The sequence below is a fragment of the Ovis canadensis genome, chromosome 1 (genome assembly GCF_042477335.2).
Source record: "Ovis canadensis isolate MfBH-ARS-UI-01 breed Bighorn chromosome 1, ARS-UI_OviCan_v2, whole genome shotgun sequence".
NCBI lineage: Eukaryota > Metazoa > Chordata > Mammalia > Artiodactyla > Bovidae > Ovis > Ovis canadensis.
Window position 1 is genome coordinate 26374373 of NC_091245.1, and position 15089 is coordinate 26389461.

General features: G+C 40.1%; 1 protein-coding gene across 1 annotated transcript in view; it reads left to right on the top strand.

The window, feature by feature from the left end:
• Positions 1-8315: 8315 nt before the first annotated feature.
• The window catches only part of RNF11 (ring finger protein 11), a 37223-nt gene continuing 30449 nt past the window's right edge, over positions 8316-15089 (top strand). Inside the window, exon 1 of the mRNA XM_069591093.1 lies at positions 8316-9014. Coding sequence (XP_069447194.1) covers positions 8892-9014 — 123 coding nt within the window. The 5' untranslated portion in view covers positions 8316-8891. The remainder of the gene's footprint in view (positions 9015-15089) is intronic.

The following is a 15089-nucleotide window of genomic DNA, read 5'->3' on the forward strand; positions in this document are numbered from 1 at the left end:
AAGAAATTATGCCAGTTCTCTCAGTCTTTTTCAGAAGAGCAGCAGAATAGATGCTAACTCATCCTATGAGGCCAGACTTACCCTCATTACTGAGACCAGAGAAAGACATTACAAAAAAAACCCCAAAAAACAAAAACTGACCAATAGTGCTCATGAACATAGATGCAAAAACTCCTCAATGAAATATTAGTAAGTAGAATTTAACAATGTATAAAAAAGAATTATATACCAAGTGACATTTATCGCATATGCAAGGCTAATTCAACAGTTGAAAATTAATTAATGTGGACTTCTCAGGTGGTACAGTGGATAAGAATCTGCCTGCCTACGCAGGGGGCATGGATTCAATTCCTGGTCCAGGAAAATTCTGCAGGCTGCAGGGCAATTAAGCCTGTGTGCCACAACTACAGAGCCCACACTCTAGAACCCACAAACCACAACTCTTGATGTGCCAAAACTACTGAGCCCCAAGCTCTAGGTCCCATGAGTCTCAACTACTGAACCTGAGTGCCTCAACTACTGAAGCCTGCATGCCTAGAGCCTATGCTCTACAATAACAGAAGCCACCTCAATTGAGAAGCTGGTGTACTGCGATGAAGAGTAGCCCCTACTCATGGCAACTAGAAAAAGCCCGTGTTCAGCAACAAAGACCCAATGCAACCAAAAATAAAATTAAATTAAAAAAAGAATGAGGGAAGACCCAATTAATAAAAATACATTAATGTAATCCATTACATTACAATCTTAACAGCCTAAAGAAGAAAAATCACATGATCATATCAATAGATATAGAAAAACTATTTGATAAAAATCCAACACTCAAAAGAAAGAGAGAAAAAAATCCAACACTCATACATGATAAATACTCTCAGAAAACTAGAACTAGAGGGGAATTTTCTTGATAGTATAAAGAATACTACAAAAACCCTACAGTAGCATTTACTGAATGGGGAGATTCCAACATTGGTAAGATTTTCCACTGAGATAAGGAACAAAGAAAGGATGTACCCTCTTACCGCTGATATTCAGTATTGTCCTGGAAGTCCTAGGTAATGCAATAAGACAAGAAAAGAAAATCAAAGCTATTTAGGTTGAGAAAGAGGAAATCATAGGTTGAGAAAGAGGAAATCAAGCTGACTTTGTTAATAGAAGACATGATCATCTCTATAGAAAATCTAAAAGAATCAACAGAAATAACAAAAACCCCTCCTGGAACTAATAAGTGATTATAGTAAGATTGACCCCTCCTAGAGTAACATTGGAGGATACAGTGTTAATATACAACAATCAATTACTTTTCTATATAACCAGCAATGAACAAGTGGAGTTTGAAATTAAAAATGCAATATCACTTACATTCAGTTCAGTTCAGTCACTCAGTCGTTTCCGATTCTTTGCGACCCCATGAAACGCAGCACGCCGGTCTCCCTGTCCATCACCAGCTCCCAGAGTTTACCCGAACTCATGTCCATTGAGTCAGTGATGCCATCCAACCATCTCATCCTCTGTCGTCCCCTTCTCCTCCTGCCCTCAGTCTTTCCCAACATCAGGGTTTTTTCCAAAGAGTCAGCTCTTCGCATCAGGTGGCCAAAGTATTGGAGTTTCAGCTTCAGCATCAGTCCTTCCAATGAACACACAGGACTGATCTCCTTTAGGATGGACTGGTTGGATCTCCGTGCAGTCCAAGGGACTCTCAAGAGTCTTCTCCAACACCACAGTTCAAAAGCATCAATTTTTCAGTGCTCAGCTTTCTTTATAGTCCAACTCTCACATCCATACATGACTACTGGAAAAACCATAGCCTTGACTAGACGGACCTTTGTTGACAAAGTAGTGTCTCTGCTTCTTAATATGCTGTCTAGGTTGGTCATAACTTTCCTTTGCAGGAGTGTCTTTTAATTTCATGGCTGCAGTCACCATCTGCAGTGATTTGGGAGCCCCAAAAAATGAAGTCTGCCACTGTTTTCACTGTTTCCCCATCTATTTACCATGAAGTGATGGGACCAGATGCCATGATCTTAGTTTTCTGAATGTTGAGCTTTAAGCCAACTTTTTCACTCTCCTCTTTAATTTTCACCAAGAGGCTCTTTAGTTCTTCTTCACTTTCTGCCATAAAGGTGGTGTCATCTGCATGTCTGAAGTTATTGATATTTCTCCTGGCAATCTTGCTTCCTAAGGCCCACTTGACTTCACATTCCAGGATGTCTGGCTGTAGGTGAGTGATCACACCATCTTGATTATCTGGGTCATGAAGATCTTTTTTGTGTAGTTCTTCTATGTATTCTTGCCACCTCTTCTTAATATCTTCTGGTTCTGTTAGGTCCATACCATTTCTGTCCTTTATTGAGCCTATCTTTGCATGAAAATTTCCCTTGGTATCTTTAATTTTCTTGAAGAGATCTCTAGTCTTTTGCACTCTATTGTTTTCCTCTATTTCTTTGCACTGATCGCTGAGGAAGGCTTTCTTATCTCTCCTTGCTATTCTTTGGAACTTTGCATTCAAATGGGTATATCTTTCCTTTTCTCCTTTGTTTTTTTGCTTCTCTTCTTTTCACAGCTGTTTGTAAGGCCTGCCCAGACAGCCATTTTGCTTTTTTGCATTTCTTTTTCTTGGGGATGGTCTTGATCCCTGTCTCCTGTACAATGTCACTAAGTATTTATCAAAATACTTAGATACATATCTAATAGAATATATACAAGATCTATATGAGAAAAACTATGAAATTCTGAATAATGAAATCTAAGTAAAAAGAGAGATAGATATCCACATTCATGGATAAGAAGACTCAATATTGTCCAGATGTCAGTTCTTCTAAAGTTGATCTGTAGATTCAGTGAATCCCAAATTCCAGCAAGTTATTTTGAGGTTATCAGCAAACTGATTCTAAAATTTTTATGAAGCAGCAAAAGACCCCTTTTTTAAAAAAAAAATGGGCAAAACGCCTCACCAGTTAAAATATACAGATGGCAAATAACCACATGAAAGGAAAATTTCAGGGAAATGGGAATTAAACAATGAGATACTACTACATACCTATTAAAATGGCCAAAACCCAAACCCAAACACTGTCAACACCAAGAACTGGTGAGGATATGGAACAATAGGAATACTCCTTCTTTGCTGGTGGTACAGCCACTTTGGAAGACAGTTTGGTAGTGTCTTACAAACTGAACATACTTTTACCATATAATCCAGCAATTGTGCTCCTTGATATAAGCCAAATTACTTGAAAACAAGTTCACATAAAAACCTGCAAACATATTGTTTGAGGGAATGTAAAATGGTACAACTACTGTGGAAAAGCAGTCTGAGTTACTCAAAAAATTAAATATAGAATTACCATATGATCCAGCAATTTCAGTCTTGGTGTATAATCAAATAATTAAAATGAGGGTCTTGAAAAGATATTTGTACATCCATGTTCATAGCAGGATCATAGCAGCTAAAATGTGAAAACAATCCAATTGTCCATCAATGAATGAATGGATAAGCAAAATGTGATACATACATACAATGTAATATTATTCAGCTTTAAAAAGGAAGGACATTCTACAATATGCTATACCAGGATGAACCTTGAAGACATTATGCTAAGTGAAATAACCCAGTCACAAAGTACAAATGCTGTGTAATTATACTTACATAAAATACTTACAGCGGTCAAAATCAGAGACAGAAAGTAGGATGGTGGTTGTCAGTAGCTGAGGGAAGGGGAAAAAGAAGAATTATTGTTTAATGGATAGTTGGAGACTTCCCTGGTGGCTCAGGTGGTAAACAGTCTGTCTACAACGCGGGAGACCTGGGTTCGATCCCTGGGTCAGGAAGTTCCCTGGAGCAGGAAAAGGCAACCCACTCCAGTACTCTTGCCTAGAAAAGCCCATGGACGGAGGAGCCTGGTGTCCATGGGGTCGCAAAGAGTCAGACACAACTGAGCGACTTCACTCACTTTCACTTGGTTTTACAAGATGAAAAGTGTTCTGGAGATGGATGCTGGTGATGGTTGCAAAATATTATGAACATATTTAACATTGAACTTTACACTTAAAATGGTTAAGGTGGTAAATTTTATGTTGTGTATTTTACTACAATAAAAATAGTTGGGAAAAAGATCCCTATACACAGATGTTTATAGTAGATTTATCCAAAATTGCCAAAACTTGGAAGCGACTAAAATGTCCTTCAGTGGATAAATGAATAAATAAACTGTGAGATAGCTAGAGAGTGGAATATTATTCAGTGATAAAAAGAAATCATCAAGGCATGAATAGAAACAGAGGAATCTTAGTTTTCACTTAAGTGAAAGAAGTGTGAAAAGACTACATGCTGTAAGATACTAAATATATGACATTTTGAAAAAAATCAAACCATGGAGACTGCTAAGACATCAGTGGTTGCCAAAGGAGGAATGAATAGGCTGAGTGCAGAAGAGTTTTAGGGCAGCGAAACTATTCTGTATGACATTATAATGGTACGTGCACATAATTATATATTGGTCTAAACCCATAGAATGTACACCACCATGAGTGAACCCTAACATAAACAAGCATTTTGTGTGATAGCTTACCAGTTTAACAAATGTTTGGGACTTCCCTGGTGGTCCAGTGGTTAAGAATCTGCCCACCAATGCAGGGAACATGGATTCAATCCCTGGTCTGGGAAGATTCACATGCTGCAGAGTAACTAAGCCCATGGTCCACAGCTACTCAGCTCATGCACCTAGAGCTTGTGCTGTGTAACAACAGAAGCCACTGCAAGGAGAAGCCCGTGCACCACAACTAGAAAGACCCCACTTGCCACAACTAGAGAAAGCATACTCACAGCAATGAAGACTCAATGCAACCAAAAATAAACAAATAAGCTGGTCTGGTGCAGGGTGTTGATAATGGGGGAGGCTATGCATGTATGGGGGCAGGGGTATATGGTAAATCTCTGTACCTTCTGGTCAGTTTTTTGATGTGAACCTAAAACTGGTCTAAAGTGTTATTAAAAAAAAAATCTGGCTCAACAGAAGATACTAGATTTTCATCTCTGTTTCTGCATTAGATATCCTGGTCAGAGAAAACAAGAATCAGACAAAGCAGTGAAGGCATATTTTATTCAGTACCTGTTGCAATAGGAGACAAGAGACTCAGTATAGAATTAGACTTCACTCTATATTATATAAAAAGGACAAGTGGGAATTTATGGGCAAGGAACAGGGTGGGAGACAGTGGATGGAAAATTACAAAGAGGAAACATCAGGGATAAAAGAAAATTCTGGCTAAAAACATTGATAGGATTTCTGCTAAAGGCAGGCCAAAGTGGTCAGATACAAAGGGAGAGGGACTCTGGCTAAGCTAATTCAACTATATTCTTGCTAAACTGAAATAAGTAGGTCAAGCACAAAGCCCAAAGTTAGAGCCTTGAGGGCTTAGAGGAGCCTGACTAGAGCTGGGTCTAGAAGAGTCTTTGTCACTTCAATAGTTTTGGTTACTTTTTTTATTTAAAATTGTTTTGTAATTAGATCACCCTTTCTGGTATACAGGACACTTCCCAAATGTTCCCTTCTAAAACTAGATTAGGAAGAAAGATCATTGAATAGCTACTTCGTTACAAAAGTACACATGGATGCTAAAGGCATTGAAGATAAGTCTCCCATTCTCTTGTTTTTATACACTGAGAAAAGACTATCAGAACGAAAAATGACGTAGTTCCCTCTCCCAACCTAATAGAGGCAACTGGTATATAATTTAAATACTGGCTTTACCCCCTGGGTAGCCATGTGAAGCCATATTTCTATTCCTATAAAACAGGAATGTTAACATCAACCTTTCAAGACTCAGGCTAATAAATGGAAGTTATGGTTTCATTCATTCTTACATATATATTCAGATATACACACATCTGTGTATATACATAGAAATTATGTTAAACTATACACATAAATAGATACATAGAATATAATATAGTAATGGATCCCATTTATTTTATATTTTTACATATATTTCAACTAAATGAAATCAAGGGCAGCTATATGAAGAAAGTAGCATCTAAGGACGATCTTAAAAGATAGTTGGATTTCAACAAAAGAGAACAGCATGGCAAGGGATCAGAAATGGAAAAGCATAGTGAAAATTGAGGGCATGGTAAGTATTATGATGTGGCTGGAGTATAGGATGCCTGGTTGGAGTCAAGAGTCATATAGGCGGGATGGGGAAGGAGGTGGGAGGAAGTTTCAAGAGGGAGGTGACTTATGTATACCTATGGCTGATTCATGTTGATGTTTGGCAGAAACCAACACAATTCTATAAAGCAATTATCCTTCAATTAAAAAATAAATTTAAAATTAAAAATGTCATAGTGGAGATCAGGATGGGACCAAATGGTTCAAGGCCTTAATGTCATGCTAAATTTCTGAACCACAAGTCTATGAACGCTCTCTGATCACATTCTTCATGACAGTAGTGTGGAGAATGTATAGATGGTGCAGAAGCAAGGGCTTCATTAAGAAGTTGTCACAACAGTTCAGAGGGGACCAGGGAAATAGCAATAAGAGAAAAGAAGAAAATACCTGAAAATTTCCTTCCAAATGATCCAATAATTTTATTTGTCCAAGCCACAGCATTAAGCAATGATTCTTGGGGATGTGTGAAAGATTCTGATAACAAACATGGCATTACAGATACACCTATTCAGGTGGGAGCCATTAACAGGAAGAAAGGTAAGTCTTGGAAAAGAGGGAAAATAGCACAATGGTTACATTTAATGTGTGATATGAGTGTATTCAAATAAAATATGTGATTTTGCAGAACAAGGACTTCAAAGTTACAGCATTTAGGACATGTCATTTTAACACAGTTCTACTTCCAAGAATCCTTTCTGATCCTCACCCAATGCTCTAAGTACTCCCTTCTGTGCCCTCTAGAGGAGAAGGCAATGGCACCCCACTCCAGTACTCTTGCCTGGAAAATCCCAGGGACAAAGGAGCCTGGAGGGCTGCCGTCTATGGGGTCGCACAGAGTCGGACAAAACTGACGCGACTTAGCAGCAGCAGCAGCAGCAGTGCCCTCTAGAAACCTGTCCTGGGGGTGGCAGGAGACCTCACTGTTTACATATCTTCCTAGCTGGATTCTGGGCTCCATCAAGAATAAGCCAGATTTCCTTAGTGCCTAATATAGAGTCTAGTGGGGAAAAAAAAAAAAAAGTAAATGAAGAATGAAAAAAAGACAGTCAGGACCCTCTTTTCCCCTCGTTGAATGAATGACTATTAGAGCATTCTCATCTTTCTTATTTCCTCCCTCTACATACATTGCCTCTTGAATTCTTTGTTATTTCGGTTAAGAAGAAAGGCTATTCTGCCTCAGGCAATGTGCCAGGTCTTTGTACAGAGGAGGGGCAGATTCAGCTTGATCTGGCTGTGATAGAGACTCACAGGGACTCAGGAACTGAGTGCTCAGGGACTGTGAGCACAGAGGAGGTAACTAACCCAGACAGGAGGGTTAGAGGACAGGCTTCCCAGTGGAATCAAAGTTGAGTCCAAGAAGGACAAGTGTGGATATAGTTTGATGGAAGGTATAAGCTCAGGAGTGGGGAGAAGTGAGTTTATGTCAGAGAAACATCATGGGTAAAGACCTCAGCCAGAGGGAATAGTCTTCTAGATAACTGAAAACTATTTAGACATCCTAAGGATTAGAATATGTGAGGGAACAAGGCCACAAATGAGACTGGGGAGGTAGCCAGATTTGTAAACCATTTAAGAATTAATACTTCAGTCATAACAGTATTGGGAAGTTTTTAATGAATGTTTTAAAAGGCTTAAATTCCTCCTACAGGAATGACCTGATCAGATTTACATTTTAAAAGGATAACTGTACAAATAGTAAATTGAATGGGGGCAATGGCGAACGCAGGGGAAATAGTTCAAAGTATTACAGCAGAGAAATGACGGTAGCTTGTACTATGGTGGTAAGAATAGAAATAAATAGAATAATCGGTTGAAGAATTCTTCTGACTGTGATGTAGGAGGATTGCAAAGTGACTGGGGAGGTAGTGAGTTTGGACTTTATTCTGAAGGGACAGACCCTTTAATATTTTAGTCATGGGAGTAATCCATTCAGATATGGGTTTTAAAATGGATTACTTGGCAGAAGGTGGCCAGAAGACTGTCAAAACAACGCACAGTTAAGAGCTGAGACAAGCGAAGAGGGAGCAGAGCGCGTGGGGAGGAACCGAAGACCCAAAAGAGGTATCGGAATCGCGTCCCAGGCTGTCAGAGAAGCAGAAACTGACGCAGCCCCAGAAACAGCTGCTGGGGACGGGGGAGGGGCGGGGGGGTGGCAAAGGAGCCGGGAGCACAGCCGGAGCTACCCACGCCTCCCAGCGCCGGGGGCGGGACCAGGGCACGCACGGCGGCGTGACGCAGGGCCGCAGCTGGCCTCGTTCTGGCCGCCGCCGCCGCTGCGAAGCGGAGTAGGATGAGGCCCGCGGCTGCGGCTCCGGCGTCGGCGGGGCCAGCAGCAGCAGCTGAGGCAGCAGCTGAGGGAGCCGCGACGGCTGCGCCCCCCCACTCCTGACCTGGATTAGGCCCAGCAGCTCCGTGGCCGCCGCCGCCCCGCGGGGGGGCGGGGTGGGGAAGTGCTTCGTCTCCCCGCCCCCCCCCCCCCCCACTGCCGCCGCCTCAGGAGGCAACCGCCGCGACCCCGGGAAACCCGCGGCCCAGCCTTAAGCCCCCAGCCCTAGGGACTGGCATGAGCTGCCCTTCGGCGGCGCCGGGGGCCGGGGGAGCCGCTGCCGCCTGAACCCCGGCCTGCCGCCCGACCCCACCTCGCTGACCGAGGCTGACCGCGGAGCGTGCGAACGACCCCGCCACTGCTTTCTTCCTCCCCCAGATCACACACCCCAGCTCCAGAAGATGGGGAACTGCCTCAAGTCCCCCACTTCGGATGACATCTCCCTGCTTCACGAGTCTCAGTCCGACCGGGCCAGCTTTGGCGAGGGGACGGAGCCGGATCAGGAGCCGCCGCCGCCATATCAGGTAGGGGAGGGTGTGTGTTGGGGAAGGGGGGTGCGAGGAGTAGAGGCGGCTCTGGCGGAGATTGTGGGGGCTTCGGGGCTGTCTGTCACTGTCCCTGGCCTCGGCAACACCCGGCCTGAGAGGCACTGGACCCCCTTAGGGCTGGGTTTAAGTGTGATTGATCCCATCGTCAGTGTAGGGGGAATCCTTCACCTCCCTTCGAGCAGTGTGGGGATGATACTTCTGTCCTTGAGTTCTGGGATTCGAGTGTGTGACTATATCCCCTTGGCCAGTGACTGGTGGCTAGATTGTGGAGTTCGGAAGTGATATTTTCATGCCTTTATATGTGCATTGTGAGGTTCGAAGGTGATTTCCTCATCACCGGCTGGATTATGGGTTCTGGATAAGTGGTTAACCTCCCCCCACTACCCCACCCCACCACACATACATCCCATTTATACTTTAAAGTGTGATCCTCCTCTCCTCCCTCTCGTCTGTCTGTATTCATTGAATTTAGTAGGCGTTCATTTCTTCCTGTGCTTGGGAGATTTTCAAGTAGTGATTTTGGTTCCAGCAACATGGAGTTGCTTCTTTACATATATATGTATACATATTTATGTGTGTGTGTGTGTTTATACTAATTGTAGGAGTCAGCTTAGCGACTGAACAGCAACAACAATATTAATTCTGAACCCCTCCTCTTTTTGCTCCACCCCTGTGACACACCTTTTAAACGCGCTGATTTAGAGAACTTGATTATCTTGAACTTTGGAAACCTTTAAACCTTACTTGAGAAATACCTTCTGTTACTCATGGTTTCTCCGTGTGTATCAAAGACTTGTCTTCTAAATGACTTCACTGCTTTTTGTGCAGCAGTCAGCAGCTCCAGATGTCTTTACACGATTTGTAAAGAGCTGAAGCCCTCTTTAGAAAACTCAAAATAGATAGGTAGATGTTATAATCCATAATATATGTATAAACCTTTCCTCTACTATTTCAAGATGTTGATTATAAACTTTACCAGAAGGACTTGGATAGTTAAGTGGCTTAATTTTTTTTCCTGATTGGGGTTTAATTTTCTAACTGGGCAGTCTCCTTTGTTGTTTCATGTGGTGACATCATTATCTAGTGTTATTCTTTTCTCATTCCTATGTTAATCAGTGTCTCACCACACCAGAAAAACCTGATCACAAATGCTGGTTTTCTGAATAAAACCCATCAGGGGCCTTTCATATATGCTGGTAAAGTCCAGTCTTTTCATGTGGCTTACAGAAGACTCCATGATTTATCCCTCACATTCATATTCCAGGCCTGTCAAACACAACAGCTTATTCACACCTCTCTGCCTTAGTTCCAATTGCTCTCTCTGGAACCCTTCCCCCAAGGTCAGCAGGTGAGCGTGTAATCCTCTTTGAGGACTCAGCTGAGCTGTATCTGAAGTTCCTAAATTCCCCTCCCTTTCGCCCTGAATCAATCACTCCCTTCTTTGTGTCTCCCCTGAAGGAAGTGTCTGCACTTTCAAAAGGAACGCATATAACACTTATATGTTGTCCTTGTTAAGTTAGACGTGTGTCTCATTCTTGAGGCATTTCCCTCCTTCTCCAGTATAAGCTGAATGCAGGTAGGAACTCTGTTTCCTGTTTGTTGTGTCCGCAACATCTGGCTTCATAGTAGTTGCTCAGTAACTGGAATAAGGGAAAACTCTAAGCCCTTGAGAACAGGGACTACCCGCCAGTGCTTAGTGCAGTTTCTGGCACATGAACACTTAAATGTTGAGTGAATTAATGAATTTAAATGGAGTATTGTTATGTAAGTTTACACACCCATTTCTTCCAAAGAATTGTCACAGGAGAAGTCTCTTTAAAAATCCAAACCAAATCTAAGTGCTTTCCTGAGTCTTTGAAGCAAGTAAATTGTTTCACTCTTACTTTCCTTCAAATTTCACTCTTGATTTCCTTCATAAATGTTTATAGGACAATGTGCTTATTTCCATTTCATGAAAAAAATTTTTTAGAGGTACGAGTTTTTATTTCAGAATCTCCTATATTCCTTAGTCCTCTTATAAGCAAGTAAAATACCTTCAACTTATTGTACTCTTTCTCTTAAATACATGTATATCTTATACATTGTTAAGAATAACTTCTTTAGAATTTATGGAGATTGTATTCAATATTTGCCTTTTCCAGGAGGATAAGATAATAAAGAGAGGGTTTTTTTGGTATCAGGTAGAAAGGTCTTTTTGAAATGTTGTTTGTGACAGTGGGAGTTTTTCGTAGTTTCCTTTTCCTGAAATGAACAACCCAGATACTGATAGGCAACTTTGGTATCAATTTGAAGAAAGTAATTTCTTCAAAGATAAAAGTATAAAAAGAGAAACTTTTGTAAAAATTTGTCTTACCTGAAGGAACTGAAATGTTTTAGGAATGTAAAATATGTGTTAGGAATGTAAAATTCAGATTGTCTGAGAAACACCAATCCAAGATAAATAATTTATACTTTTAATGAACAGAAGTAACTTATTTTTTCTTCAAAAATAGTATATAATTGACAGCTATAGAAATACTGGCTTATTTCTTTAAAGAATAGTTTCAGCTACAAAAGGATGTTTTAAAAATTCAGAGAATAACTGATTGTAAAGGAACACATTTGGTATTCTGCAGTGAGTAGTTAAAAGATGTGTGTACATATATATGCCAAGAGCTCTATAATAAACTTCAATAAGATCCAATTATTTCCTATTAGCAGGATCTGAGATTTGTTTTATCTATTTATGCTTGAAAGTAAGCATAAATAAACTGTGGTCAAGTTTATGGAAAATACATATTTCTCTCCTGGGTTTCTTTTGTAGCCTCCTCACTGGTCTTACTCCTTTCACCCTTGCTCTCCCTTTAATCTATATTTAATCTGTCATCCAGATTGTTTCTGGTAAAATAGATCATGACACTCTACCAAACTTTCTGTGAATCCTCATTTCATTCAAAGTAAAATCCAGATTCCTTAGTGTCCCATAAACCCTACATGATCTGTACTCTCTGCCCGCATACGTAGCTCTCTTTATCCTTGCTGCTACTCTACCCGTGCTGGCTTCTCTTTAACCTCTCTGGCCTCTTTGTTCTAGGATACACCAGAACTTTTGCCCTTGTTGATTCTGTGCCTTGAGTACTTTTCCCCCAGGTATCATCATGGCTGACTCCTTTCCTTTCAAGTTTTTACTCAAATTGTGTCACCTTCTTAAATCCTCTCTGACCACCCTATTTAAAATTGCATTTACCTTAGCTCTCTGCTAAGCTTACCTTGTTCTGTTATTTTCCCATAGCATTTATCATTTTCTAACATTATTTATTATTATCTGTTTCTCCTGCTGGTGGTAAACTCCATGAAGAAAAGGGAGTGTTAAAAAAAATTGTGGTTTCCCAAGTGCCTAGAATAGTGCCGGGACATAACAGGCACTCAGTTACTGGTTGAAGACTGGATTTCCTTTAAATGAATTAATATATTTATTTTGAGGCAAATGCAATTGAATGTCTTATAAAAATTATGCATATTCCTAGTGCCTTTTTCCTTTATTGTGGGTCATTTTTAAGAAATCAATCCTAAAAATCTAATCCCAATAATGCTAAATATAGTAACTGGTTTAAAATAATCATTGATAAAATAGTGTAATTTTTTTCAACCCTTTGTAATCTTAACAAAATGTTTATGAGAAAGAATGTGAATTCTTGTCCTTAAAGAAATCTGAGATAAGAGGTTAGAGCTGTTCTTGAATTAGAAGATTAAAAACAAGAAATTTGACATACCATCTACTCTTTAAGGAAGGAATTTTTAAAAAGAATACAAAGGAAATCTACCCATCAAGGACAGTCTTAGAAGGGTTGTTAGAAGGAAGATAAGTCATGAAAGGCTGAGGAAGGGGCCAGGTAAGATAGCCCAGCCTTGGAAGGTGTAAGTGAACTAATTGAAAAACCACTAGTCACTCAAAGACCCCCATTCCTCTGCAAAAAAGCTCTTTACAGTATTTTTATCTGAATAGGTATATATTTGCACAAAGTGGTATCTCTCAGTTTTGCATCAGTTGTATGTTCAGTAGTTTGAGATTTACTGATCTCTTACTTCTGTCGTGCACTTTGTGATTAATACATTTGAGATTTTGAAATCAGAAGAAAAATTATAATACAGCACTGAGTGCAGTTGTAGCTCTGGTTTTGGAGTCAGATGGGTCTGAGTACATATCCTGGTTGTTACTTATATGTAGACTATGAAGAGGGTTTATCAGATTATGTTACGTCTTGAGGAGCTTCTTTCACAAATAACAAACATAACATTTTGGATATTTCAAACTGACTGAAAGTTGTTTTTTTAAGGCGTGGTCTCTCCTTTACTCTCTCTCGTTTAAAAATCTAGACTAAGAAAATACTTATTTTTAAGCTTTCGAACCTGTAATAAATAATACCTTGTTTTTTTGATATCTTTATGAAGTTCAGGTAATTGAGGTTTTGAGGGGTTTTTTGTGTGTTATTTTTAATGTACTAGTATTTTGTTTACCATTTTGCTGAAAACTACCTCAATGTATCTCATATCTTACTCTTAATAAACAAATTGTTTAACATATCTTACTCTTACTAATCGAATTGTTTGTGAGATTTTATCCCTCCCCTCTTAAAGTTCTACCTTTTCATTGAGGTGCAGATCAACTACAACCTCTTTAGTAAAGCTTCCACTTTCATTTTTCCCTATCTTGATTTCTTCCAGTACAGTACTTTTTCTGTGTAGTATTTATCTGGAAATCATATATTACCTTATTAATTAGTTCTTGATGCTTTAACATTTATTATTTTTCCAGATCACAATTTTCTTAAAAGTGAGAATGATGTGTTCAGATTTTAAAAGTTTCTCAGTAGAGGAGAATGGCAGCTTACACATTATAGACCTAGAACTCTGCCTTCTCCCTCTTAGACCATCACTACTGCAACTGAGGTCTTCATGACCTCTCACAATTTGATGTTTAATGTCTGCTCTTCTCCCCATTCATTTCATCCGTTGTTATTCAGTAGATTCTGTCCAGATCAGATTCCCTTGCCTCTTAATCCTTAATGATTCTTCATGACTCATCACTAAAGACCTATCTTAGCATTCAGAGTTATAATCTGACTTCTTTTATACTTTCCCAGCTTTTGTAGTCTCATATGAAATTACAGGTGGCACAGTGGCAAAGAAACTACCTGCCAATGCAGGAGATGCAAGAGATGAGGGTTCAGTCCCTGGGTTGGGAAGATCGCCTGGAGAAGGAAGTGGCAACCCACTAGAGTTTGGTGTTTTGTTTTTTTTTTTGAAAGGAAAGTTTGCTACAGATGCTGGTGTCTGGGGAGGTAGGGTGGCAGACATCTGTCCAAAGGCCGACTGCCCCCCAACACACTCACACACATACACACTCTCTAGTCTCTTGCTGGAAAATTCTGTGGACAGAGGAGCCTGGTGGGCTACAGTCAATGGAGTCTTCAAAGAGTCGGACACAGCTGAGTGACTGAACACACACACACACACGCGCATAAAATCTGTACTCTAGTCAGACTGACATTTGCTATATAATCTTTCGGGTTGGTCAAAAAATTCATTCGAGTTTTTGAATGATGTTACAGAGAAATGCAAATGAACTTTTTGGTCAAACCAGTATATATGTATGCCTTCTGGTTCCCAACCTCTGCCTTTGCTCATTGCCCAGAAATACCCCTTTTAATCATTCCCAGTGTAAATTTTAGTTTGCAGTGTCCAGCTCAAATGTTAGAAGTCCTTTTCTGATCTCCCCCAACATGAATAGCTTCTTAATCTGAACTCACTTAGCGCTTGTTTACCTTTCTTAGGACGCTTTACCTTTCCTATTTGATTTTAATTCTTTATAACAATGTTACATCTCCCCTTCCAGAATCCAAGTCTGATGATTCATCTTTGCATTGCTAGAACTATTTTCACATAGCAGACACTCAAATACTTGAATAAATGTGAAAATCGGTTACTGTGTTTTTCTGTGAATGTGAAGTTTTATGGTTGTTGACTTCTGTGTAATTGTTCCCAGAATCCTGTGCTTTAGTGTTTGGCTTT